Genomic DNA, 27228 nt, shown 5'->3' with positions numbered 1-27228 from the left:
CTGATCTGTGACATCAGCTGTGTGATTCAGACCGAGCCCTGTTTCTGCTGCTCGTGCTCTCACCGTGAATGCAGTCGTAGCAGATGCATTTAAGTCACTATTTTTTTGCACTGTATTTAGCCGTTTACCAGCTCTTCTAGCATCAGACCATTAGAGAGCAGTGAGAGCCTCATTACCAGAGAAACCATCAAGCTCAGCTGGTCCAGGCTGCCAGTTTTTGTCCTTCTCCAGCTCTGTTTAGTGACATCTGGCCTGTATAAATTAAAGGCTATTGTATGAATTAATCATATTGTTTTGTATTCTAAATGCTTTCTGCAGCAGCGTCACTTCTGTAGGCAATAAATGTTTTAAAGTCAGATCAATGGGGAGATGCTGTGTCGCTCATTGTCATGTCAGTATATATTTATTGAAGGTCCACAGTGTCTCTCACGCTGAATAACACTAAGCTAAATTGAGAGCTGAGCTCCTGCTGTATGTACATGTCTATTGTTTTTTTTAAAAACAGAAATATATAAAAGCTCTCCAGAGCACAAGATGAAAATGACTTTAGTCCTTCCAAACAACATTGTCACTGATAAAAAAGATTTATTTTATTTTTCTCTCAATAAATATCCATTTTGTTGTTTTGTTTATTTCATTTTATTAAAGTTCCCATTTTTTCCCCTCACAGTTTCATCACGTGTGTGTTACTTGGTACGTCAGCTGCCAAAGACTCGGTAGGACAGACTGCCATTTGCGTTGCTAACTATGGTCGGTGCGTTTGTATACAGTTGTATTTGCAAATGCTGATTTGTTTGTTTTGCATGTTTACCTTGGAAAAGGGTGATGTCTTTGACTAGTCCCGGCCCAAACAAGCCTTCCAAGATGCTTTCAAAGCCTGTGAAAGACAGACAAGATGTGACGTTAATGCCAGCTGACACAGTTCCCATCGAAACAACTAATGGCAGCGACCAAAAATACAGCTGCGTGGAATAAAACAATCGTTCTTTTAAGGAGGAAATGTGATGACAACGTGCTTTTCTCCTGGGATAGATTTCTGCTGATGCACAAAAGAAAGAAAAAGCGATATAATAATAAATGTGGGAAAAAAAACTATTTAAATGAAAATGTAAAGATTTAGCAATATATTATTTTATGTGTGCACACAAATATGAAAATATATTTGTATACGCACACACACAGAATGATGTTAGAGCACAAAAACAAAGGCCTTTCGGTCACACAAAGAGTTAAATATCTACAAAGATAAGGCTCAGTGAGCACTTATTACATATACACACACAATAAAAAGAAAAGACACACACACTCAAACACACACACTTTCTTTCTAGCTCTTAAAGCAAATGAGCGATTTACCTCTAATACACCAAGCTAATGTCACTCACTTTTTATTAACTGTAAATACCCCCGATGTGGTGTTGCCAAGCAACAGCACACAAAAAAACCCATAAATACGTATTGTAATTTTCAACCTGACCACCCCCCACCACCACCTCCACCTTTCTTCTCTCTTTCCTCCCCCCAACCCATCCTCCACTAAATGGAAACAGAGGCAGACGGAGAGAAACGGAGACAAAGACATATGTGTGTTTAAATGTGTGTGCATTTTGAGCAGGGGATGGAAGGGTTGGAGGGGTGCGTGCAGGACGCTGCATGCACTCACACACGAACACAGTTCAAGTGTGGGCACTTCGCTCGGTGCTGAAGATGACAGTGTGAGGCCATGCTTCTTTACTCGCAGGAATAGCAGAGACTGAAAAACCAGAGCCTGCATGGAAATGTATTTCTGTTATAAAATCATTACAGTCAGCAGCAACACTTCAGCTCCCACAGCACCAACACTATAAGCAACCAATATAGGAAAGAGGTCAAAGATTCAAGGATTGCAGCTGCATTTTATAGGTTTCAATCCAATGTGGAAGAAACGCAGTTGGAATGGATCTGGTTTGATTTTGCTCTTATTTTTGTTTTGCCGTAATTAATACACGACACGAGACAGCTGGTTTTCAACTTCTAGACTATCTGAGCACACTGGTTTCAAACTGTGACCGCAACAATAGCGGTCAGCTTTAATCTGACGGTGTATCTATCAAACACTGTATTTATTTCCAGATGCTTTTCAAGTCCCTTTTTTTTTTCATTTTCACCATGAAAATTTGACTTTATACGCTTGGTTTTAAAACAATGAGCACATTACTGATTATGCGCTTAGACGTGCAGGAACACTGAAAAAAGTATGTGAAATGGTGTGTGTTTGTGAAAGAGATACAGAAAGAAATCCCTCATTATCTGTCCCTTACTCTCCAGGCTTGTGTTGGCCTACAGCCAGATACAAATGAACTTGTGCGTATGTTTTAATTTCCAGAAACATCTGCCATGTGGTGACACAACAACACATACAGAAATATTACTCAGGACGTTTGTCTGGCAAAATCCAGCTCAGGTTGAGTTTAAAATTAAATAACATGATAACTACTGCAACAACTCCAGCATCATCTATTTAACAGGTCCTCCCTTATCGATAAATACACAGCTACTTTATATAATCTATATAGATTACAGCACTAGATTAGAAACAATTCAAGTAGCATCAAACCAAATGTGTTCAATTTTTAAGTTAATCTTTTTAATGAAGTTAGTATTTTATAGTTGCTATTCACATGGATGGTATTGATTAAACCTATTGTGATGGGCACTTTTTTATATTTTGCAAAACATGTTGTATGAAAACACATCCACCTACCCAGCTTACCACACACCCGCACATCACAGTTCCCTTAAACCTGCACATGCAAAATTCATGCAACCAACAAAGACGGCTTTGATAACAAAAAAACAGAAGCTTCAAAGAATTTTCAAAAGCTTCAATTTTTTCTCCTTCCTCTCCAGCTGGCAATGTGTGCAGAAACACAGCTCTCCTTTCAAGCTGGGGGGATATAATTAGGGTTGCAGCACTGCATGAGAAATCAGCGCTGAAAGTCAAAATTACTGAGCTGCTGCTCTATTTGGCCCATAAGATGGTGAGTGTTTAAAAGGTACAGTCAGCCGCAAACGCTTCTCTGACAGAAGCCCGGGTAGAGTAGAAGATGACTCCCCCGAAGGCCAAAGCCATGATTGGACACATGAGATTGGGGATGCGATTGGGCAAAATGAGATTAGGGGCTGTGATTGGCTAGATGAGATAACGCTGACAAAGTCTCTTGAGCCACTGGCAAAAAGCTCCAGAAATGTAGGTCAGTTAGTGAACACACACACTGCTGGTCCAAAAGCAGTCACACATGACTTAGTAGAAAGAGACCACACACACAGACACACACACACACACTATGGCATCCGGGACTGTGTTTGCACATCTCTGTTGCTTGTGGGGCTCGCACACAAGAATTTCAATCGCATGTGCTGTGCCAGTGTGCCTGCACATGTGATGTGACAATAAAAAGTGATTTGATTTGATTTGATTTGACTGTGTCATTGTGTTATGCAAAAATACATGTGAATATAAACTCTCTTCCTCTTTCTCTCGCACACAAATCTTTAAAATCTCCACTGTGCCACTTCATTTCACTTCACTGTACAGCAGCACAGCTGAGAGGAGCATGACCAAAACTGAGGCACATACACAAAAATGCACACATGCACAGAATCAGCAGACATCAAGCTGAACGGTGTGCATTTCGGTGCACATGACGAGCAATTGTGGCAAATATGTGAACAAATGACCGATGCAGTGAATCACGGTGAAGCTGCTGCACATGCAGGGTATAACACACACAGCACTTTAACGATAAAGAAGAAGTGGATGATGTAGACATACATGCTCGGCAACTTTACACTAGGAGCCATTATTTTTTTAATTAAAGCTTTGGCATTTTATGGTATGTTTACGAGTTAATGAAAGCGGACAGAAAATATGATAACCCCACACTCTATATAATAGATGGATGTAGCCACATAATGCCTGCCACCATTTTGGAATCTTGGAGCTAAAAGCTGCCATATTTAGACTAGAAGATGCTAATCAACTAATGCTAGCAAGCTTCGTTAGCTGCAAGTTATTATGAAGGCTGGAAACTCTGCAGAGACCAAAGCTTTTGTTCGTAACAGACAGACTTCCTCAAGGCTGAAAGGAGGAATGCAGTTTTGGCATTCATTCACTGATGTTTCTGCTTGGCGTTAACCAGATTTGGACCTTTTTAAAAAAAAAAATATTGTGTGGATATATCTCTTAGGAAAACACCATCAACATCAGATTGGTAAAAGTCTGCCTCTCGGTGCTCTCACAGCGCTGCTTTGTATTTGTCAAGAGCAATGAAGCAACTAAAAAATTCACTCAGGGTGTGCTTGTCAAATCAAAGCACACCCAAACGTGTAAAGAAACAACATCTCTCAAATTTCCAACAGCCAAAAGGAAAAAAAATGAACATGACCCTGAAGGAAGTAGTGCAATCAATCTGAGCAGGAAGCAGAGAGGGGAGCAAACAGGGATTGGGTTAAGCAGCACAGAGGAACCAACGCTTGACTTTCTTGTGACCACTGGATGCACACTATATATAGTTCTGTATGAACATTAATAATTCATTGTGACCAAAGCCTTTAGAATAAGGCCCCTTGCCTGGTCCTGATCAAATCAATACCTAATTAACCCTAACAGCAGTAAGGAGTGCAGGTATGTGGTCTCCTAGAACTGTTTATAGCTGAAAGCCTGGCTGTAATAGAGAGGGTTAGGGAGGAGGAGAGATGGATATGGTTGAATAAAAAAAGGAAACATGAATAATATCACACAGTTTCAGACAATCTTTCCAGGAGACATTAATTGTGGTGTTGTAGGGTTGACATTTACAAAAGTTACAAAAAAACGGTCCTGGTAGAAATCCTTAATCCAAGTCGAATAAATCCAGGGTCATGAAAATGAGACAATACATGGGAGTGCAAACTGGAGGGAATAACTGAGCATCATTTACTCCTCCTAACACTCTAATAAGCTAGGGTTTCAATTTCTTTACAGTTTTTTTTATCCCTGCAAGGTCATTACATCCAAACCTTAACCCTATAAAATCAGAATATGTCCTTTTCCCCCTTAAATCTTAGCAAGAACAAGAACAAGGAAAATAATCTTTCTAACTGACACATATTTTAAACCATTTCAGTTGTTTTGACTTGGACCTTCAGTATTTATTAACCCTTTAAAACCTGCAACATGAAATAACTGCCAGAAATCTTTAATTATTTGATAATGGAGTGTTTGTTGAACCTTTAAGCAAAATATATAAAAGATATATTATTTTTAATCTGCATATATGAGTTTTAATTTGTATCACATTTACAATTTAGTCATTAAAAATCTATCATGCAATTTATATCGTTTTTTGAGGGTAAAAGAGAAGTCTCAAAAACTCATAAAAACGCATGTATTAAATATGCTTGGCTTTAATTTTTGGCCTCTAAATACATATCCAACACTCTTTGATGATAACCTGTTGACACCTGTAAAATAAACGTACAGAAGTCAATCTGTGAGAATTATTCTGACGAGGCCGTCTTCAGTCACGCTGATCCTGTTCTCTGGAACAAGCTGCTTGATGATTCAAAGTCCATGACAACTGTTACTCTCAAAAACTTCCATATTCTCCCACACCTGTAGCTAATCGCTGTGTGTGTGTGTGTGTGTGTGTGTGTGTGTGTGTGTGTGTGTGTGTGCGCGTGCGTGTGTGTCGCTGTATGCAGACACGTACTGCATTTCTTTGTGGCTTTTATTGCCGTGTAACATGTTTGACGTATTCTGCTTTATTAATTCAGATTTTACTTTTCACTCACGCCTATTTTTATGTTGCCTCATATTTGTTTCTTTTTCTGTTTATGCCTATATTTTCAATTTTTTTGTTTTCCACTGTAAATCAGTCTTACTTTACAGATAATAAAAGGTGATATATAAATACAATTTCTATTCCACATATAGCTGATGGAAATGCAAAGTGTTATTAAAAACAACATGAAGTGTGGCTAACCCAGTACTCTCTGAGACGCACCAAACACCGGGCACTTTTCTCTATTTGTTATAAGCAGCCAGCATTATTTCAGACCTCTAAGGCAAGAAACAGAAGTGACTACCATTAGTAGTAAAAGAAAATCCTGAATTACTTTAAATATCATGAGGTGGTAAATACATTACAGAAGGTTACCTATGAAATCAGGGCCCACAGTGGCCATTACAGCCACAAACTGTCAGTTTAAAGTGTTGTTCAAGGTCCTAAGAAGCAAGTTTAAGTAAAGCAGTAACTACTACACAGAGCTGTTACAATCATCTTTTTTAGTTCAGCAAAACCTGAGTATTAGTTAGTGGACAAGACAGCTAGCCAGAACGCAACCGTCCACATTGGGCGGATGGTGATTGGCATGCCTATTTAAGTTAGATATTATTATTTTGTTAAAAAATAAAGTTGCAATAATGATTACAAAAATGTCTTGAAAAAATGAAGAAAAAAAGCTTTGTCTGATCAGCGCAGTGCAGCAGAGCTCTGGTGTTTATGATCTCTGCCCTCTTGAATATAGCTGTTCTAAATAGCAGCAGCAATTTAAACAGAGACTGGTGTTTAACGGTAAAAATAACATCATTCTCTGTGACATTATTCTCTGTCATTCTTTGCACTTTGACCCTGATTAAAACATATCATCTGCCAGCGATAATGTGAGGACGCACGGATTTGGAATGACACAGGAGCATCACATTATAAGTTAACGAGCAGAACCTCTGAATTTACTGCAAGAATAACCTGTTGTTCCAGATTTCTCACCTATCTCACATAGGTGAGAAATCTGGAACAACAGGTGGCCATTTTTCACACACCACCCCAAAAGATTCAAAACATCAAATCCGAGATTTTAGACATTTATTATTTCAGTTTTCAGTTGATTTTACACATTTGCTTTCTGTTTCAGATTAGAGGCACTAGGATAAGTTCACTAGCCAGTCTAAAATAAAAAGGTCTAATTCTAAAAGCACTAATTCTACACTTACATTTATCAGGTAGTAACAACCACAGCTTGAAAGGGATTTGTTCTTGTTCTATTCTATACTGAACGCACAGTTTTCTAACATACTACAGCTTGATAAGCCAAAACAAAATAAAGAGAGACTGAAAAATAAAACAAAACAAAAATTAGCAATAAAAAAAGAAGAGTGTAGTTGCTGCTGTGCAGTCAAATATACCATAAAAGTATTTTATTTTGAAATTAAACTGGTGGCCACAAGAATAATTAAAATATATAGGAGCTATTAGGATGTAGCTGTAAGTAATTAGTATGAAAACTTTCCTGCTAATAAATTAAGTTTGTATATTTTTTATGAACTGCGTTTTGCTACTGTTGGTGTTTTTCTTTGTGCGCTCATATAAAATGTACAGTTTTGGCCTTGGTAGCTATTGAAATTTAAAAGAAAATAAAAGCTTTTCTGTCTTTTGTTTTTTAATATGAGCTTCACAGCAATGTCACCCCTAGGATCAGCTATCTACTTTGACTGGATGATGCCTGAATGACTGCTCCAAAGAAATACATTTCTGTTTGACCTTGCCACAGAGTCTAAATGAAGACTGAGCATCTGATTTCAAGGCTGCAGATGACACACAAGTAAGAAAGGATGCTTTAATGAGGCACTATATTATAGTTTTCCTCTCTAACAAAAAGAAAAAATTTGGATTAATATCACTGTCACCAGCACAGCTGTGCAGCTGCTTTAGCATGCTCAGACTGTTTAGTGTGTTTGATTACATATGTAGAGGATGACGTTTTGTAAATTGAAAGCAAACCTGAGGATGTAGAAATGTTAATGTAGGATTAGTGGTAGTTAGAACCAGGTCAGCTGACTTTCAACTGTTCACTTACTGAAGGGGCTTCACTGTATATGCTCAGTCTTACGAAAATAGTCTTACTTTTTTGTATTTTAGGATTTAAATACCATTAGTATGCAAATTTTGCAATATCTGGTTTTAAAAAAAAAGAGTCAGTGAGCATGGCAAAATCTTTTACAAATATGGTGTCAAAGGGAGAAGAAAATATAAGATCAACGAGTCATAAGAATGTGAAGATTTTTAAAAGAAATCATTTTAGATCATAAACTCATGGTTTTAAAAAAAAGACCAGCGCTGGATTGCTGTTCACAAATTAAACATTCTTGCAAAGTGAGAAGTCTTTTGAAACACGGAAAATCTAATGACAAAAAGAACTGTGAGACAAAATATCACAGCAGAGGGGAAAAAAACATGAAATCCTTTCTTCTCTGCAGGAGAACTAATTTCAGCGGAACAATTGAAGCGTTTAGTGCTTCTCTGTGCGAGAACAAATAGAAATATAAAAGCGTGTTTACTAAGAGTCACAACCACCGCCGGCACGTTGTATGTATATGCATATACATGCAGCGTGTGCATGCATGTTTGCGCATGTGTGGGTGTGTGTGCAGGAGACTGAAGACGAGTATGAATAAAGCAAATATGAGCAACGACTGGCCAAAGGCGTGGTCAAACAGAGTGTCAAACAAACTGTTAGAGAAAACAAGGAAGAACGCAGCCTAAACATAGTGTGCCGATTCAATCTGACGGCTTCTCAGCAAACTAAATCCCTAATCTCATCTCATCTCATTTCTCTGAAGTATCCGGTGATGAGCTGAAAGGAGGCTGATGTGCGCTGGCAGCTATTTTTGTGACTAACACACCAGAACTACTGCACACACGTACACACGCTTGTTAACGCAGCAGGAACGCTACAAAAGCAACTTAAGTCCGCTGGTGTCTCATAAGAAGGTGACTCAACACAACAATGCACTGTACCACAACATGAACCATACTTTGGCTTCGGTGCTTTGACTGTATCCTCTGAATGTGCCCACAGCTTTGGGAAAGAAAGGGGAACAAAAACTAGGTCGAGCTCTCGGATTGGTTGACAAATCACCCCCTGCCGCAAAACAACAAACGACCGAACAAGAGCAGTGAAATTAGTCTCCTCCCCTAATGCACAGACAAATATGCCGAGTGCATATGCACAGCTGACTCTGAACATGCAAACGATTGGTCAAGGCAAATTTGGCTCCCTGTCTCCCCACAATGCAGTGGGGCAGGCTTGGGCTCAGATGGGTGTGGTGAGGCTGCTCCAAATCTGTGCTCCCTTTTTTGTTCTCTTTGCTCATTTCTGCCGCTGAGCGAACGTCTCAGTGGGAGGAAAGAAAAATTCCAATTACTTCTCTAACTATCTAATTATTTCATTATGTGGTGGTGAGCAGGAAGGAGGATGAAGATGTCTCTCTGTGTTTCCTTTCATCTTCAGCTGATGACACCTGAAACTATTACCTCTGTGCCCAGTCCCTCTGCTATGGTTTCTAGTCACGCTGTCAAGTATTTATAGCCACTTTTGTCATCTTCAGTTTTCTTGACCTCCAACACAAACATTCAACACTTCTTGAATTTTAGCTCTTCTGGCTTTGCATGTGTGCCCCGAGAGTGCGAAAAAAGTGAGAAGAAAGGGAAGTGCAGGCGTATGATGCCACATATGAAAGTGCTAACAAGAAGCTAATTGAAAACAATTAAAGAAGAAATGGGGAATTTATGGACTATGTAAGGCAGGGCCTCTTGGGGGCAAGCAGATAGTGGTGATTACTGATGTATTAAAGAATGGGACTGGTACTGTGTGTTTTCTTTTGTTTTCTGCCAGTTACTTTGTCTGCTAACGTGATAAACTGTGGAGGGTGTGAAGGAGCAGAAGATGAGTGGACTCTGAGGAAAAACAGAGTCGACTGATGCCGAACAGGAAGGTATGAGTTTTTAATATTTCTGATCATTTACATTTTAGAATTTGAACAATTAACACCACTATTATATATCTTAGATTTAACCCCTAGAGAAACATACTCTGTGAGCAAGAGCCTGGCAACAGTGGGAAAGAAATAGTCTTAACAGAAACCTCCAGCCATGGACTTTGCTCCAGAAGTCTTTTAGTTTATCTGTTTGCAACCGCTTTACATAGTGCCATCTTCTTTCTCAAAGAAAACATCTTACTAACAGCAGCCCTTCCAGCTCTTTGTACAGTCTTTTTGTAATTCGAATGTTATGAACTTTAGCTTTTAAATGCTAACTGAGGCCTGACTGTGAGATGCAGACTCATTGCACTGACCTTGGGGTGAATTTGAAGTGTCCATTTCTGGTGAGACCATCAGCTGATCATTTGATGAGCAGTAAGAGGATACTTAATTTTTCACAAGACTTTATAAAATCCTTCAAAGTTTTCTTTTCCACGTGATTGTAGTCAGTGCATTCACACTTGGCCAGTTTGACTCTATGGAAAACTAAAGAATCAGATTGAATACCGTATTTCCCGGACTACAAAGCGCACCTGAATATTAGCCGCACAAGCTAAAATCAGGGGAAAATCCTGTTTTGTACATACATTAGCCGCACCTGACTAAAAGCCGCAGGTGTTTCAATGTTGACTTATCATATGTAAGAGAATATGCACAAAGGGAATTGTCAGGAAAGAGATGGCTGTTTGGAGACACACCCCTTTTATTAATATTTTGAAAAACAAGTTATGGGTACATATTTGCACATGTAGTACATAACAGTAACCTACAGCACACCAGAAAAATAGATTCGGACTACCTTTTAGGCTCAGGTGCAGTGACACGGCTTTAACAAGAAGAAAAGTCAGTCATTCACCATCTTTCTCTTCTTCCTGCGCTCTAAAACCACCAAAGTCCTCTTCTCCAATGTCGGAAACGAACAGGCTCAGGATGGCTTCGTCATCCACTCTCAGCTTCTTTCCTTCGTTGTCACTTTCAAAACCAAAGAAATCCTCGTTGTCAGTGTCAGAGTCGAACACCCTCAGAAGGGCCGTGGCGGTGTCCTCCTCTCCATCATGCAGCAGTCCAGCCCTTCAAAATCCGTTGGTGATCGTGGATGTTTTCGCACTTTTCCACGCTGTCAGAATCCACCGGTGGAGTTGAGCATAACTTGCTTTTCGCAAGTTTATCGCCGCTCGTCATCCACGCCTCCCGCTGAATGCGTAGCGCTACTTTGAAGTTTGTTTTTCGCGCTACTTCGTACGGCACTACGTTGCCTGGCGGACGGACATGTGACTAACATACCACTCTTGAACCCCGATCCTTCCGCCAGGCAACGTAGTGCCGTACAACAGCGGAACAAACAAAACAAATCGTCTTACGATATCACAAAAATCATGGAAAATCCATAGAAAAGCCGCACCTGACTAAAAGCCGCAGGGTTCAAAGCTTGTGCAAAAAGTAGCGGCTTATAGCCCGACAATTACAGTACATATACCTCATCTTCTTGTTAAATCAAATGCTGCCGTTTTTACTCACAAGCTCAAAATCTATTAGTTGTCCCTGGTACAAGATTGAAACCTAGTGGGAACACAGCCTTTCACAGTCTTTGACAACAAGGCTCTGGAACAGCTTACCACTCCAGCTCCGTTTAGCAGACTCTCCTTTAACCTCCTAAGACCCGAACTCTTCCACGGCATGTATTTTTAATTTCTCTTTGATATTTGGGCTGATTGGGACCTGATGAATGTAAAAACAAAGAATCACCAGATTTTTTTTTACCCAATTTTTGTTTCTAAGAAAAATGAGATCCATATATGAGGATATTTGTTTTAAATAGTGATAAAACAGAGGCAGTATAATGTCCTCGTAAGTGGATATCAGGCTCTTGTAGAGCAAAATTTAGTATTTTGGTCTAGACAACCCAAAATGTGATGTCCACATATGTGGACGCCAGGTCCTAGGAGGTTAAAAGAAACATTTTCAAACTTGTTTATGTATTTTTATTCTGTGAAGTCAGTGAAGTGCAGTCATTTAAAAATCTATTGCCATCTTAAACAAACTTCTCTTCACAACTTTTTGGATTTAGAGGCTCATATTTTTCATCACTGCTTTGTCTTCTTAATATGTTCTCATGTCCTTGCAATGTGAAGCACTTTGTGAAGAAAAAAACACCTCAAAGCACTAAATGAATAAATGTTATAGACGTGACTAGATGAAGTGTAAAATAGGTCAATGTCTCAGTTCGCTTCACCGTGGTCTCTGGTAATGCTGCTGCACAAGAACAACACACTGACACATGAACTGTGTCAATATACAGCCAAAAGCTTAAATAATGATGAAAACCTTCACCACATTCTGCTGGATCCTTCTTTCAGCTTTCTTTAAAGAAAGTCATTTAATTCCTATTAATTTCTGAAGTACTTTAAGACCTTTGATCGACTCTGCTGACACTACAAACGTGCAATCCTTCTCTCCTTCCCAATGAAAAGGACAAGAGTTTCTCATTTCTATGGCCAATACCATGTTCCTCTTCCTATAACTGTATCTTTCATTACAGTACAAGGTCGCATAAAAGAATAGGTGGGGGACTAACGGAAAATGAATGTCACAGAGTGGCTACAATAAAAAAATGAAAATAAATGAAATGCAGCTAGTTTTGTGATGCATGGAGAGATGGGTAACATTTTTCTTGCTTATCAACCTCTCTCAGAGCAATTATTTACAGCAGAAATGAAAAGAATCTAAATTGTTAGCTTGCAGCTGGGTGGGGAAAAGAATGACGAAGAAACAAGAATGTTTCCAACTGTTACTGAGACAGAGACCTTGCCTTTAAAGGTCATCTCAAAGCCCCCAAACAAGTGCTCAAAATAATTTTCAAATGACAGCTATTAGTAATCAGCTGGAAACAGAAGAGAGCGACGGTGGTGGTGGTGGGATGTGACCTTTCCTCGGCTGCAGACAGGAGAGGTGGGGCTGGATGGTCTCGGGGGCTAGTCCCAGGTGAGATGAGTGGCACACCTGTAGCCTGGAGTAATCACTCCCTCTATATCAGTGATGTGCCGAGGCCCAGAAGGAAGGCAGGAACAGAAGCGAAGATCTCAGCAGAGGAAGACGCCGGCACGGAAAAGAAGACCGCAAAGCTAAATAAGACAGCTCAGTGAGTGTTTCGCATGCTGTGGAGGGTGTGAAGGAGCAGAAGATGAGTGGACTCAGGAAAAACAGAGTCGACTGATGCCAAACAGGAAGGTGTGACTTTTTAATATTTCTGATCATTTACATTTTAGAATTTGAACAATTAACACCACTATTATATATCTATGCAAAACTTTTCAGAGTGGTCTCACCGAGTACAAGGACACCAATGCTGACTGAATGGTTTGGTGAGTGTGAAGTTCAACTAGTTTCATATGATACGACCTTTACTGTCACCAGATCTGAATCCAACCTACTGGGAGATTTTGGGACCCCGTTAGTTCGCTCTTCACTCTCAACATACAAGGAGCAAATGAAAAAATCTGAATGGCATTTTTTGGAAGTTTGGTGTTTCTGGGATTTGATGATCTAAATGACATTTTCCCCTTCCAGGACAGCAAAGCATAACAGCTGAAAACAAAAAAAACAACAACAACAACAGCACAAATGAGTCATTCAACCAAATGAGAAACAGAGACTTGAAAAATCAATGCTAAGAGGCACTGAAGCTACTAAGGCTGCAAGTAGGCCAATTCCTCCCAAAGACCCTTTATATTGGTCTATTTCTATATTCTATCACCTCTCTGAAATAGAGCAGGACCAGTATTTCTAAAGGTTAGTTTTTGCCCGGTATCTGCGGCCTTTTCTTTCTCCAATGTGCGTGTATAAAAGTGTTTACGCAGGAATAAAAGACTAAGTGTTTCTTCGTATTTACATGTATAAAAGTGTACACTGTGAAGACCTACTTTTATAACTTCATTTTTAAGATCAACATTTTGTGATTTAAAAATTCCTCGACATTTGTTTGAGAGGGGCTGCTTGTTTAGGCTTTGGCCGACTGCTTGGATCAGTCTAGTTGTTTTCATTGGGTTGGGAAATTGCCCTCTGATGGACAAACCCTCCAATACTAGACGTAAATTGGCCGTTTCTTCGTTACTTTGTTCATTTTCATTTATGGGCCATAAGAAATGTATAAAACTAAAACCAGCCTATTTATGAGTCGAGCCCCATTTTGAAGATATAAGTTGGTATTCAGTAACTGTCTTGAGCTGGACTTTTTTTTCCATCGCAAAGAACAAAAAACCAACAAAAAACAAGAACTTGTACAAAGAAATAAAGTTGACTAATTATTTCCCCCCATGAGCTGGAGACCAGCCTCAACCAACAACAACAGAAAATAATTATACCTTTGGTAATTTGGCTTAATTGGTGACATTTACTGCTTGGTGTATAATTTTTTATATGGGTCAGCGCAGTCCAGTGAACAGTGATGTAGAGAGGACCTATTAGCTAAAACCTTTTCAAGACAGGGACATTTCCTCTATTTTTATTTGATTTACTGTTTTTTAAAACCTGATTGGTCCAACCAAAGGACAACATACTTGCTTACTTTATAATTAATGCCAACCATGCAAGATTTAATTTCATCTTCTTTGTGATTTTTCTTCTTTTAACCTATTAAAAAAGATGCAAAGGGAATTTCCTTGCAAATGTGATTTGCAGAGATTTGATATGACGTGCTTTACATGTGTGTCAGTTTGTCTATAAATGAAAGGATGCGAGCAAGCAGCTGACAGCTCTGATAAAATGGTGCTTTATTATCACTATGTGGCCTTTAAAGAGCAGGAAAAATGATGTGTTCCTACTTTTCTTTTTGCACCATCCTGTTAATTGGCGAAGCACCAAGTTGCTGTCGCTATTCATGCTTACTGTTCATGCTTTGGATCAGGTTGGATTACCCTCAACTCAAATCTTTGGAACAAACAAAACTAAAATTTAATCTAAAACTAAGTATGAAAACAAATATCGCTGGTGCTTCTAACAAGCACATGTTTTAATGTCTTATACCATATAATGGTATGCATCACTTTCAAAGAGATATGCTGGCACTAATGCTCTGAGAGTAGGTCACAGAAGGGTTTTTAGCCTAAGAGCAGATGAGACGATGGTTTCAGGCAGCTTGGCAGACGGTCCGTAAGCTTTGTTTGAGAAGTGTTTGTTCTGGCACGTGGCAAAGTTTCAGCACTGAAAGCGGCACTGTGGGAAAGTTCTGTCGCTGTGGCACACGAGTCAACAATCACATGCTGTGCCTCCTCGTTAGCATCAAAGAGCTGTGAAACTGAGGTCTTTGTCTGCTTCATTATCTCCTTGTACGAAGCCTCTGAGCCCAATCTTCCACTGGTAATTACTATCAAGTTCTTTGCAAAGGGAGGTGGTGATTTGATGGGTTTTTTTCTTCCAGAGAGAAAAGCGTAATAGCTCAGCTGTGTAACAAAAAATAATAATAATTTTTAAAAAAAGAAACAGCACAAATGAGTTGTTCTACCAAATGAGAAACATCCGGCCTCAAATGGAAAGCAAACAAGGGTGACATCTAATCTTGTTAGCTGTGCTGTAGTTGGCCATGTGTGCTGCTGTGTCCTGCAGCATTCATAACTTCAGCCTCATTATGACATCTGTCACCAGCTTCTCACAGATGAGACACTTTTTGGGGCTAGCAGGACCAGCAGAACAAACATAATCACCTGCAGGTTCACTGGTCTGAGCTTCTCAGGAGTGCTTTTGTTCAAAGCTACCAGTAATGAAAGTGGAAACAGATAAATTAGAAGAGAAAGCACCAAAAACAAGCTTACTTAAATCTGGACAATCTTCTCATCTGTTCATTGTTGTGTCAAACTGAGCTGACTCTTAAGAGCATCATCTTTAGCTATGACCCTGAGAGTTAACAGCAGTTTTTATCCTGAAATAGTCAGCAGTGAAGAAACAGAACCAAGAGCCCGTGCCCCATTTTTTTGCACTGGGAAGTCCTCCCCCAGGGTTGGCCTGGCAGCGGCAAGTTCCACTGTAAGATCCTGCCGTGTCTGAGGGGAAATATTTGTGAAGCTTGCCACTGTGAGCTGCTCACAGAGCACTGAAAAGGCAGGAGCTTTTTAGGCTACACCAACCCCATCTTTCTTAGCTTCCCACCCATCCTGTCAGATTTGCCTGCAACTTCACCCACTTTCTGGATCTAAAAGCAGTAGCCATGCTAGAGGTGCTGGACAAGGATAGAAATGTAAAGATGTTGTTGTTCCACGAATCTTAAATCTTAAAACTCCTCATAAAAACCATCATTTGGGGAGAAAAAAAAAGAAAATCAGATTTTTCTCGAAATTTAGTAAATGCCATCAATGTTTGAAAACATTCCAGAACCCAGAAATATTGAGTTTAGTGTTCCACAAGATTTTTCAGTACATGCATCACTCACCTTTTCTTCCTCATAAACATTCTTCTGAGGGAGCTGGAAAAGTTCATCTTTTTGAGTCTTCCCACTCAGATTTTCCTCTGAATTTCAAATTAGCAATGCAGACCAGAACATATTCTGGTCACAAGTCTTCCACGCTCACGCTATACGCCAGTAACTAATCCAATACCCAGAATGGACACAGGCAAATTCATTTTCACCACATGCTACAGTCCCAGGATATGTTGTCATGGATTTTTATGTTTCCAAAGTAACATAAAGTCTCCTCCACTGGTGAAAACAAAACAAACACAGAGCAGGTTTCTACAAAGCCAAATAAAAGGCAACATGTACCATGTCATATGAACAGGTTGCACTAAGCTCTAAAGCCTACACACCTTTTTCTCATTACACAACGATCCAGTGGTTTCAGAACCAGTAATAGACGGAAAGGGTCATTCTCCTTTAATGCTGGGCAGTGCACAGGTTAAACAACTGATCTCATTTTTCAGTAAATACTTTAAAAAATCAGAGAAAAAATTTGAGTTTTGTTTTAAAACATTCATGAAAACCTCATAATTTTAACCAATGTTCACTGTACTGTAACTGTGACACAGACTCACTCACGCGGAGATCTCTAATGAGATTCGGTGACTCACTGTACCATGGCAGGCAACAGAGTAAAGAAGCTCCACTTCAACGCACAAGCATGCCACACACGAGCACACACGCGCTCAAATGGGTACACAAGCTGCGTTAAATACTATTTGTTTTCATTTCTCTCTTTTTTTGTGCAGCAAAAGGATGTTAAATAATCTCATCTGGTTCCCACTTGACCCGCATTTCACTTGAATTAAAACTCATTCTGACCTGAGGCAGGACGATCGGGTGGAGGTGGGGGGGGTGAAAGAGAGAAAGGGAGAAAGACGGGCAGATTTGGAGTAACATCATGCTTAGCAAACAGCTGAGCTACTGGAGAGCAGAAAATCCCATTTGTGCAGGCAGCACCTCAGCCAGCGAACACACCGAGGGGGCTTTTCAGCTCCAACGACTGCCGCCGTGCTTTGACCCTCCCCCTTCTCCACCTTCCTTATCCAAACACAGCAGTAGAGGGGCGGGTTAGATATATTTATTTATTTTAAAAGCTGTTAATACAAGTGATTAAAGCCAGAGGCAAGGTTTGAGGTTCCTTACTAAGCACCAAATCAATGTGTGGATTTTTCTTTTTAAGGCAGAGCGTAGATGAGGGGACAGATGCCGGGAGCAGCTGTCATCACGTTTAATCTCTGCTGAATGCAACTTAGTGCTGGCGTCCTCCTAAACATGTCGAATAATTTTATATAACATTTGTTCTACGTCATACATTGTTGAGGATGAAACAAAGCCCCCAGAAAAGGCAGCATCAAACCCACTTTGGTTTCACAGATCCTGAACACTCAGCTTGACTTCAAGCTGCTCTTGCTGCCCGGAAAGTTTCATTGAGATCTGGTAGAAAACTAACACAGTGTGGAGCCCCTGTGGGGTCTTTTAATCAAATAAGTTACTCCACTTATTTATTTTTGTGCTTCTGCAGGTACATCAGAATGGGTAAGGGTATTATTGTTACTGCACTTTAAATGGTGTGATTATTGAACAGTGGTGCTAAAGAGCATCTGCACAAGTTATCAGCGGGCTGATATTTTTAGCTGATGTCAGCTATTGATTGGTATCAGCATTAATAACGGATGATGGATGAAAATTTAAAAAGTGTAGAGAAGAGAAGAGACGGGAGGAACTGAGGAGTTGGAACGTCACAAGCACAACTACCAGCTGATCTGGGATGAGTTGGGTAGATTAGAAACGAGTAAATAAAAAACGACACATAACAAACATCATAGAAATGTGTCTCTGTTCTTATACTGGTTGGGTTCTATTAAAAACAAACAAAAGAAACTATAGTGGTAAAGCGCAGTGTAAACAGCACAAACCTGTTTATACCTCATATTAATGGGCGGCTTGAATTATTCACTCACAATTGGACAAAGCATCTTTGGAGCGTTCACTCCTTCCAGGGAATGCTCGGACCTGTCTGACTGCTGAGACCAGAAGGTGTCTGAAAACTGTGCCCTAGGCTACACTGACGGAAAGCTTAAACTGACATGCTTTCTGCCAATGAAAAACAAAATATGCGTTTATCATTCCCCTGCACCAGGTCAGGTACCCGCAGCAATAATTACTCATTCTTTCCAATAACTGTTTTTTCCCCCAGCAGTGTTTATTATACAAAATCTTCTTTTGTACCAGCTTCTGTGTTTTAGTAAAGCCAAAGCTTTTTTTTCTCCCTATACACGTTTTTTTTTTCATTATACACAATTACATTCTTCTGGCTTTTGTCCTCTCAAAACTCAAAAGAAACAAGACAAGGGTGCAATCAAAAATAGAAGTATCTGTCGTTGCTGCTGATGTGTGGTGCTTTTGTTCATCTAGTCTTTTAACAGTACAGACAACATGACAAGATCTACTGTACAATGCATGCCTAGACTTGTATGCGCACACTGCTGCTAAACGTAGTGAAGTGTAACAAGATCCACTTATTTAACTACAATACAAGGGAGTAACATACCAATTATTTTCCAGCTTTGGATTACTAACACAAATAAATGATGGTGTATTATCAGTGGCTACAATTAAACTTTATTGATCCCTGGCAGTATTGGCACCATATAATTTAATTTTAATGCATTTAATTTAGTCGTACCTTTACTAGTTCATGCATTAAAGAAGACTTTTCTCATGTTTTCTCATATTGCAATTGTGCACACTGGTCTAAAACATGACCAAAGTTTCAAATAATGAATTCAGTATAAGTGTATAAATATATATATATATAAGTATGAGTATATAAGCAAGTAGTCCAAATGCTCATTTTCAGACAGTTTTGTGAACCGTATGATGCTGGAGAGAGGATGCTCCTAATATGGTCATCTCAGGCACATAGCTCCAGCTGTGAGCACTAAGTTCCAAGGCCCTGTATGAAAAGAGGATTATTTTGAACTTTGTGTTATGCAAAACAACTCTAGCAGAATCCAAATCTAAAAACTCAGAGCTGAAAAAGAACATATTGGGTGTCCTATAGAGCCAAATCATTTTACGTTTTTTAAATCTTATCTTTATCTATGCACTTAGATTTAAATAAAAGGATAATATTTAACACATGAACTTTTGAAAGGACTTAAAGCCGTAGAATTTGAGATCTTCTTATTTCTTTAGCCTCTGCTTGCTTTTGCAATCACCATTTTCATTTAATTTCTTATAGTGAAGGAAACTCGCCAAAATAAAAGCTAGGGAAACAAAAAGTCCTTACAGTTTGTTTTGGTAACACAGCGGGGTATCAACAGTCCTAAAAGCCAAACAGAGCGGTGGATCTTAATGAGTGAACCGACCCTTCCTGTTTGTGCGTCATTGTTTAACTACAGTGCCCCATCGCCTATTGTATTGTCTTGCTGTGTAGTGTGTGGCCAGCGTTTGCCTGCTGAGCCATCGGGATGCCGCGTTTCTGTTTTGTCTACTCTTTCTTTATTTAAAAATTGAAAAAAATCCACAACCCAAGAAACCTTTTTTTTTTCAAATTTCCCATGGCTTTAAAACATTTTGCCCCACTTTCTGCTGGGTTTGACTAAATTTCTTTAGGCAGCCCCAACCCCTGCCCTCTCCTCTTGACCCACTGGGGCACGTGGGTAAATTCCTTATGAGATTTAAAGATTGAATGAGAGAAAAGAAATCGAGAGGGCCACACATACACATGCTCTAACACGGGGCTTATGTGATCACTGTAGTGTTATTTTTGTTGACTATGTGTGAGTCTTACACAGACAATAACACACTGAGGGGGATGGATTGAACGCGACCTTCAGCTGGAGACAGCAAAGGCCCCAAAACATGGGCAATAACTCAAGTGGAGAAAAACACGTTCTCGTTTTTTTTTCCTTCGATTTACTCATATTTTCTATTCTTCTTTATAATTAGCTTACTGTCTGTGTCTGTGTCCCTCACCTTTCTATTCCAATTCATTCCATTACATTTTTTAAGCTGGTTTTGTTCTCATTTTCTATTTCCAGGCTGGTTTAATCTCGCTTCATTTAAAAATAAATAAATTCATCTTCTCTTGCACAATTTCATCTTTATTTCAATTTATTTATTTTCTTTCGTTGCATCCCTCCTGCTTCCTGTTCAGTTTCTTGACAACCTAAAACCTAAATAAACCTTTATTCATTTTTAGCCCTCACTTCAGACGTCCACACCTTTTGCCGTTTGTTAACTCCTTTAACGTGCTATAGTTTTAATCCCTCACTTAAAGGTTTTACTCATTTTATTCCCTCATTATTTCTTTGTTCTCTCCAATAAAACAGTCGTGTTTCTCCTGTCCTTCATTATTCATGTTGTAGAGTCCCTGGTTCTTCTATCTGCCATGAGAGACTAGACAAGACATTCTGCCTCCAACAATACACCTACTTAGCTCACACAAAGGCCACGCACACACAGGGGGTGAGAATCTGAGAGCTGAGAGGGATGAGCAGGGCGCAGAGCTTCTTTAAGTAACAAAAAATAAATAAATGAGACTGATAACAATTTCTTTTCATCCTTAATGTAATCATAATTCATATTTGCTCAATAAAATGTCTGAACCAGTGATCCAAAATTCAGTTCAGTACAAAATCCACAAAACTGACAAACTAAAAGTAAGAAGTAGGAATGTGCATTTTTCTCCCAGACTCTGCTTTTAGGTTTAATATTCGTCATTTATTTGAAGTTCTTTAACTTTTGCCTTCTTTCTCTGCTATGCTTTAGACTTTTATTCTCCTCTACATATTTTTTAATCAAATTAAAAATAATGTTTTTTATAACAGAACAGCTCATCTCAAGCTCTCAATGTAGGTGTTTAACATTTTCTTTGCGCGAAAACAATGAATGACAAATTTAGGCCATAAAATGTTTGAAAACTAAAAAAACGCTGACTGAAATTTTGTAGAGTGATAATGTTATTGATTACTTATAAAGCGCCTCGTGGGGATTCCCAAAGACAGAGAAAGAGGCTCTATGTTTTATGAGCACCACGAGATCGTCTGGCTGAGGCCTCTTGTTCCTGTTAGCTGACCAAAGATGAGATGTGATCGTGTCTTTGTTGTCTCTGACAGTGTGGACGAATCGCTCTACTGGATGTTTTTTTTTTCCTTTGTTAAGTTTTCTTAAAATACATTCTTAAAGTTGTGGTTTATATTTCACTTCATTCTGTTTCATATTACAATTTCTATTGTTAAAGTATAAGATGGTAATTTCGAAAACCTGCACAGATGGGAGCCATGTATGGCAATAATTAATATTACTACTTTTACTACCAATAATAATAGCAACAATAATAATGAACTGTGTAATTGCTTAAGCTCTAAAAAAAATAATGTTAACAAAGAATGATAACACAGCTCAAAGTAATATAAGAACATTTGTAAACATAATTAAATTTTAACAAAGGCATTAATTTGTGGTGAAGAGATAGAGGAAGCTCAGGTAGAGTAAAGATGACCTTGTGAAAATTCTGTTAAAAGCCACTCTTTATACCAACACTGTCACAACATAAATGTCAGGATATTTTCTTCAGTCTTGCTCGTCTCCTTTGGGTGACAGAATAAACTGCTGCTGAAATACCAACGTGGAACGGCTACTTATGGTGGAAACCTATGCCGTAATAGTCTATGAGCTCAGAGTCCATGGAGTCCGAGCTTCTAGTCGCACAATCGGCTGCATGTTTCACATTCACAGTTTAATAAGGTAAGTGCGAATTCAATTATTTCATTACATATTTGGGAAAAGAAGCCTTCTTTCTTTAATAAGACACAAAGGATCTGGCGGAGCAGCAGCGATCCTCCATGAGCCTAGAGGGAGCGAGACACAGAGAGAAAAGCTGCCCGCTGCGAGGTCTCCTCCCCCGCTCGCCATAAACACACAGTGGAGCCTTTTACTGGGGGCTCATGCTGACTGGCTGATTGACTATCTCTATTTTTATGTGCCTCTATTGACGGACCGGGATAAGAGCGGAACTCACTGAAGCCATTATGGAGTTAAATCTTAAAAACTTGCCCAACCTACAAAGAGGATGATTAATGCAGTCATCCATGTCCCACTAAGCTAACGCTACGTAAAAGATGCCCTTCCACCCAAAAAGCTGAAAAGATGTGTTCAGACATTTGCCAGCTACAAGTCTAAGCAGCACATGCCCTTGACTTTGATTTCAAAATAAAAACAAACCAGGTATTTCTCTTTATAAAAAAAACCACCTGAACAAGAGATTAGATTAATATTTCTAACATAAACAGCCACATGATCAGCTACATGACTATAATTGTGTATAATTGTAGATGGAGGGGGGAAAAAGCCCTATTTTTATGTATTTAAAAATTAGCAAAAATTGAGCAGTTTAAGCATTAAAATCATTTCATGTTTTAAAGAGAAAACAAAACTTGAAGCTGTGCCACACAGAATAAAGCTGTTGCACATGCTACGAGCAAAAACCCTTTTTATCAGACGAAGGTAAAATAACCAGTGATTCACATGAATTTAATATTAATTAGAGCATAATTGCTCTAATTGTATAAAACAGAGCAAAGTCCTTAACAGAATTCAGATCCACTTAAATTAATCATTTTGTGAGATTCTGTAATCCAGACTCACAGATTATATCTTGGACCTAAAAAAAAAAAAAGAACTTTGCTGGCTTTAAATAATTTCTAACATTTTTGTACTTGCGTTTTTGTGTATTCTATAATTTTAAAAGATTGATACATTAAAAATACACCACAGTTGCCCAGCTTAACATTTACATTTAGAAAACCCTCTTTCTGCCCCCCCCCCCCCCCCCCCAATTTTGTTGAAATTATCCTTTTTTTCATTTTATTTGACCTTTTTTAACCTAACCTAATCTAGTATTACAATCTTAAATAATGAAATCTTAAAATAAATGTCATTATATAATCCCTTGTATATATTTTTTAATGCCAAAAAGAGAAGAAACAAAACATGGAGTTCTGCAGTTATCTGTTGATTTTCTGACGGTGACTGAGTCTCTCCCATGAAAATAAAATAAACTGGAGTTCTTGGATGTAACTCTATATGCAGTAATGTTTTTTTGCACATAAAGGTTTCATAACTTAAGTGGAAATAAATTAATCAGATTAGAAAGTCTGAGATAATCACATATGAAACAGTAGTTTATTACTGAGTCGTTACAGCCCACAGGCCGCACTGATTCAATAGACAGAATCAGATCTCCGACTCTGGCTTTATGTACACTCTGCGCAACTCTAAATCTTATTTAAGGTCTTTATGTATTTAAGTAGCGATGCTAAGCTTGCCTGAACAAGAATGTGCAGGTGAAGAGAACATGAAACATTAAAGGAAAACAAAAAAACATTTTTATAGTAAGGTTTCATATTGAAAACGACATCATCATCTCATTGATACAAATTCTGCCCCCGGCCCTGTTTGGTGTTGGTCGGAACAACATCATGTAGCTGCTGTTTCATGTTCACAGTTACTGTTTAGCTTTTTAAAAGCCAAACACTGGACTTGTGCATGAACACATAAACACTAGGAGGAAATAAAACCACTACGCTGCGCACAGATCTAACAAAGAGCTCCTCATTTGTACGGAAATCGTCCTTGACTTTAACGCAGCGCTGAGGTCAGACCCAAACACTTTACAGCAGCTTGACTCAACTGGAAAGCAGCGGCCCTGTCAGCCCCAAGAACTGATCCCATGACACTGTGTGAGCTCTTTTATGGATACAAGAAAAAGATTCTAATGGCTTCAATTACACCTTTATCTGAGCCTTTTATCAACAGCATTTCACAGTAGAGGAGAAGGCTGAATATGAATTGTACTTTACGATCAGTCAACAGGAAGGAGCTGATGAGTGTGTGTGTGCGCGTATCTTGACTGCTCCTTCTCTTTGAGCGGCTGCTATCGGTCTTGCGTATAATAATTTTTATTGCTGGAACTTATCGGGTTTCACAAATTTGCATCAAGCCCCACCCAGCAGTTTTTCAGGAATACTCAGAAATAGCAACCCCGGCACACGAGACGTCGGTGCAGAGAAGGCAAAGACCTATCTGATAATCTGTTAATGCAACACACTGTTATATGTAATTACTGTAATCTGGGCCTCGATAAACTGTGCAGGGACATAAAGTTTTGTTTGCTGCTTGTGTGCAGAGTTTATCAAACACCTGTCGCGTCACGTCCAGCATAACAGAGCTGTGTGGCAGCACTGTCAATAACTCTCCGCATTAAGACACGATACTGGTTGTATTCTTATATAACTGTGTCTCTTTCTCTGAACTGAATTATCAAACACAGTTACAGGTTTGCAATAAAAGTCAGGAAGTCAATCACAACTGTCAGGACATTTTTATTGTATTGTCAGAAGTGGCAGACTGCCCGTCGGGAGCACCCACGATGAAAAGAGTAATATAGCAAACAGAAATGGGCTGACAGGTTCCACACATCAGCAGTGTCCCCAGTGCACGAGTACATGGTGAGCACATATGCCCGTCTCTTCAAGGAGTGCACCATCCACCAGCTTCTCTCCAGTTAACAATTAGTCAAATGAGCCACTGAAATAGACCATCAGAAGAAAATCAAAAGAGGAAGAGGACAGATTAACTAAAAATGAAAAATGAGCCCCAGTCTGGAACTAGGATAGTAAATGTGATTTCATTTTCTTCAGTTTTCTGCTTAAATTCAGTGTCAGTGTTTGAAAGCAATGGTCACTGTACTGAAATACAGTGAAATACAGGCAACATATTGTTTTATTGTTCCTCTTGTTAAATAACTGGTCACCAAACAGAATGATTCTGAAGCGTTTCTGAAACTTTAAACAACCCAATGAAAGGATTTTGTGAGCAACATTGATGATACTACTGGGATAATAATTACACAGGTCTGCAAAGAAAAGATTTTTCAGCTGCATGGGATATTTTTGGTTAATTTGATGTTTTTTAGGGTGCTGAATCCAAAAATGATCTCCATTTCCCTCCATCACGTAAAACATGAGAAGTTTACATTAAAAAAAGAATAACAGCGATAATAAAAATCTATATTTTATTACAAATAACTATGTAACACCTCAGCTCCTCACACACCCCCCCCCCACTGACCCCCCTCAATTACTCGCATTTTCTTGCTCGTAGAAATATTAACTTCATGTAAGAATTCATTATTGGATATGGCTTTTTGACTCAAGTATAGGATACCAGATTTCAGATTAAAAAGGGTAATTGTACGCTTCATTAAGCTAAAAACATGGGTTTTGCAAGAAAACCTGACGAGATGGAATTTTTTAATATCTTTCCTGGTTTCAGTGAGTAAAATCTATTAGAAACAGTCAAAAAATCCTATGCAGGTTTTTTGGTTGCAGAACTGTGTAAATGATTTGCAATATGTTACCTTCTCTAATGTTTAACGTCCAATTAAACTAAATAACTAAAATCGCCCCCAGCTGCAGACAGTGGAGGGGTCACTACATCCTAATCTTACCCAGGGCATTAGAAATGTCTAGAATTAGCACACACGTTTTGGGGGGTACATTAAATTATTGTGAAACTGCTTATTCCTTTCTTTATCAAAGGTATAATTATTTTAATACTGAACATCTTAAAACTGGGAAAATAACAAGACACAACTGGAAGTAACACCGGGACAAAATAAAGCAGGAACAAATGTGTTACTATCCATGTGTTACAAAGAAATTGCTATTTTCTCATTTAAAAAAAATGATGCTGAGGGAAATTTCATCAAAGCGGGACGAAAATTATTTCTGAGACATGTTGAAATTTGCTAATTTGACAGAAAAGCACCACCTTGATAATAATCTGGAGTTTAATGTATCAGTTCATCTGGACATCATTAAGCTTCAAAGTTGAGCTGAAGCACGCAACTACTAAACCTACAGCAAAACACAGATGTGCTTAGGTGCACGGTCGAGTAACACCTTCAAGCATTCAATTTCAGCAATGCAAAAATCAATGGATTTATAGCAAACAACAGCTGTTTGCTCACGAACAAGCATTCGGCTGCCTGCAAACACACACCCACACACAAAAATAAAGACTTCAACTTTGGCCAGATGTGACTGAAATCTGATTAAACTGATGGAACTAAAAAAAACTGTTACAGCTAACTGTGTGTCTGTGGTCTATGTTGTGTGTGGGCTTCTTGTTATATTTTCACATGACATTGAGATGCTTACAGTTTTACAGATAAAGGAAAGAATTCACAGACAGGAGGACAAATAAAGGCAAATGTCTGCATTTATTAGAGGAAATTCCCCTAAATGCACACACACACACACACACACACACACGCACAAAGACAGTTGTCTGCTGTCATAATTAGCCTTTCTAAAATACCAAAGATCAACCATCTGCTTGAGTATCAAAAAACATGCAAACAAAGGAGCAACTTGGTTTGTAAGTTTAGAGGGGTTTCTGTTTGAACAGCATGTTTTCAAAGTCAGAAGTCTCCCCAAAGCATACCTGTCTCAGCGCACTGTGATATCACTGCTGGGTGTGGCTACAGGTGCAACAGAAATGCTTTGGACTACACCCAGCTGCTCAGCGTCGTATTACATTACACTTTAAATGAAAAAAGATCACTGCTACAGTTGGAGTTTTCATTTATGTAAATTGTAACAATAGGAAAGCTGAACCCTTTTTGGCAGGCTCAAAACTACTAATGCATGTTTGGCTGTATACACAGGTCAAGCCTGGGGCATGAAATCACATTTTTAGTACCTCAGTGCTTCACATGATCCAGTCAACATCAGCAGGCACGCAAACAGGTCAACCGTAAACTTCTAGTTTTGAAAGTGACGCATTATGTTAAAGCCTAAATTCTCATCTTCAATTTCACTTCAGAGTGGTTGAGATTGCATGTTTTTTTCCTCCTATTTGTTTCCAC

General features: G+C 38.9%; 1 protein-coding gene across 1 annotated transcript in view; it reads right to left on the bottom strand.

Moving 5' to 3' along the window:
- lcor (ligand dependent nuclear receptor corepressor) overlaps nt 1-27228 on the bottom strand; it is a 78961-nt gene that overhangs the window by 33538 nt on the left and 18195 nt on the right. The window contains exon 2 of the mRNA XM_085278564.1: nt 812-877. Within this exon, the coding sequence (XP_085134690.1) occupies nt 812-877 (66 nt within the window). The remainder of the gene's footprint in view (nt 1-811; nt 878-27228) is intronic.

Source organism: Mchenga conophoros, linkage group LG6 (genome assembly GCF_057382185.1).
Source record: "Mchenga conophoros isolate Kocher_MC1m ecotype Shallow Benthic linkage group LG6, M_conophoros_male_GT1.1, whole genome shotgun sequence".
NCBI classification, from domain to species: Eukaryota; Metazoa; Chordata; class Actinopteri; order Cichliformes; family Cichlidae; genus Mchenga; species Mchenga conophoros.
The sequence above is the reverse complement of the archived record's forward strand: the minus strand, read 5'-3'. Positions and strand labels throughout refer to the sequence as shown.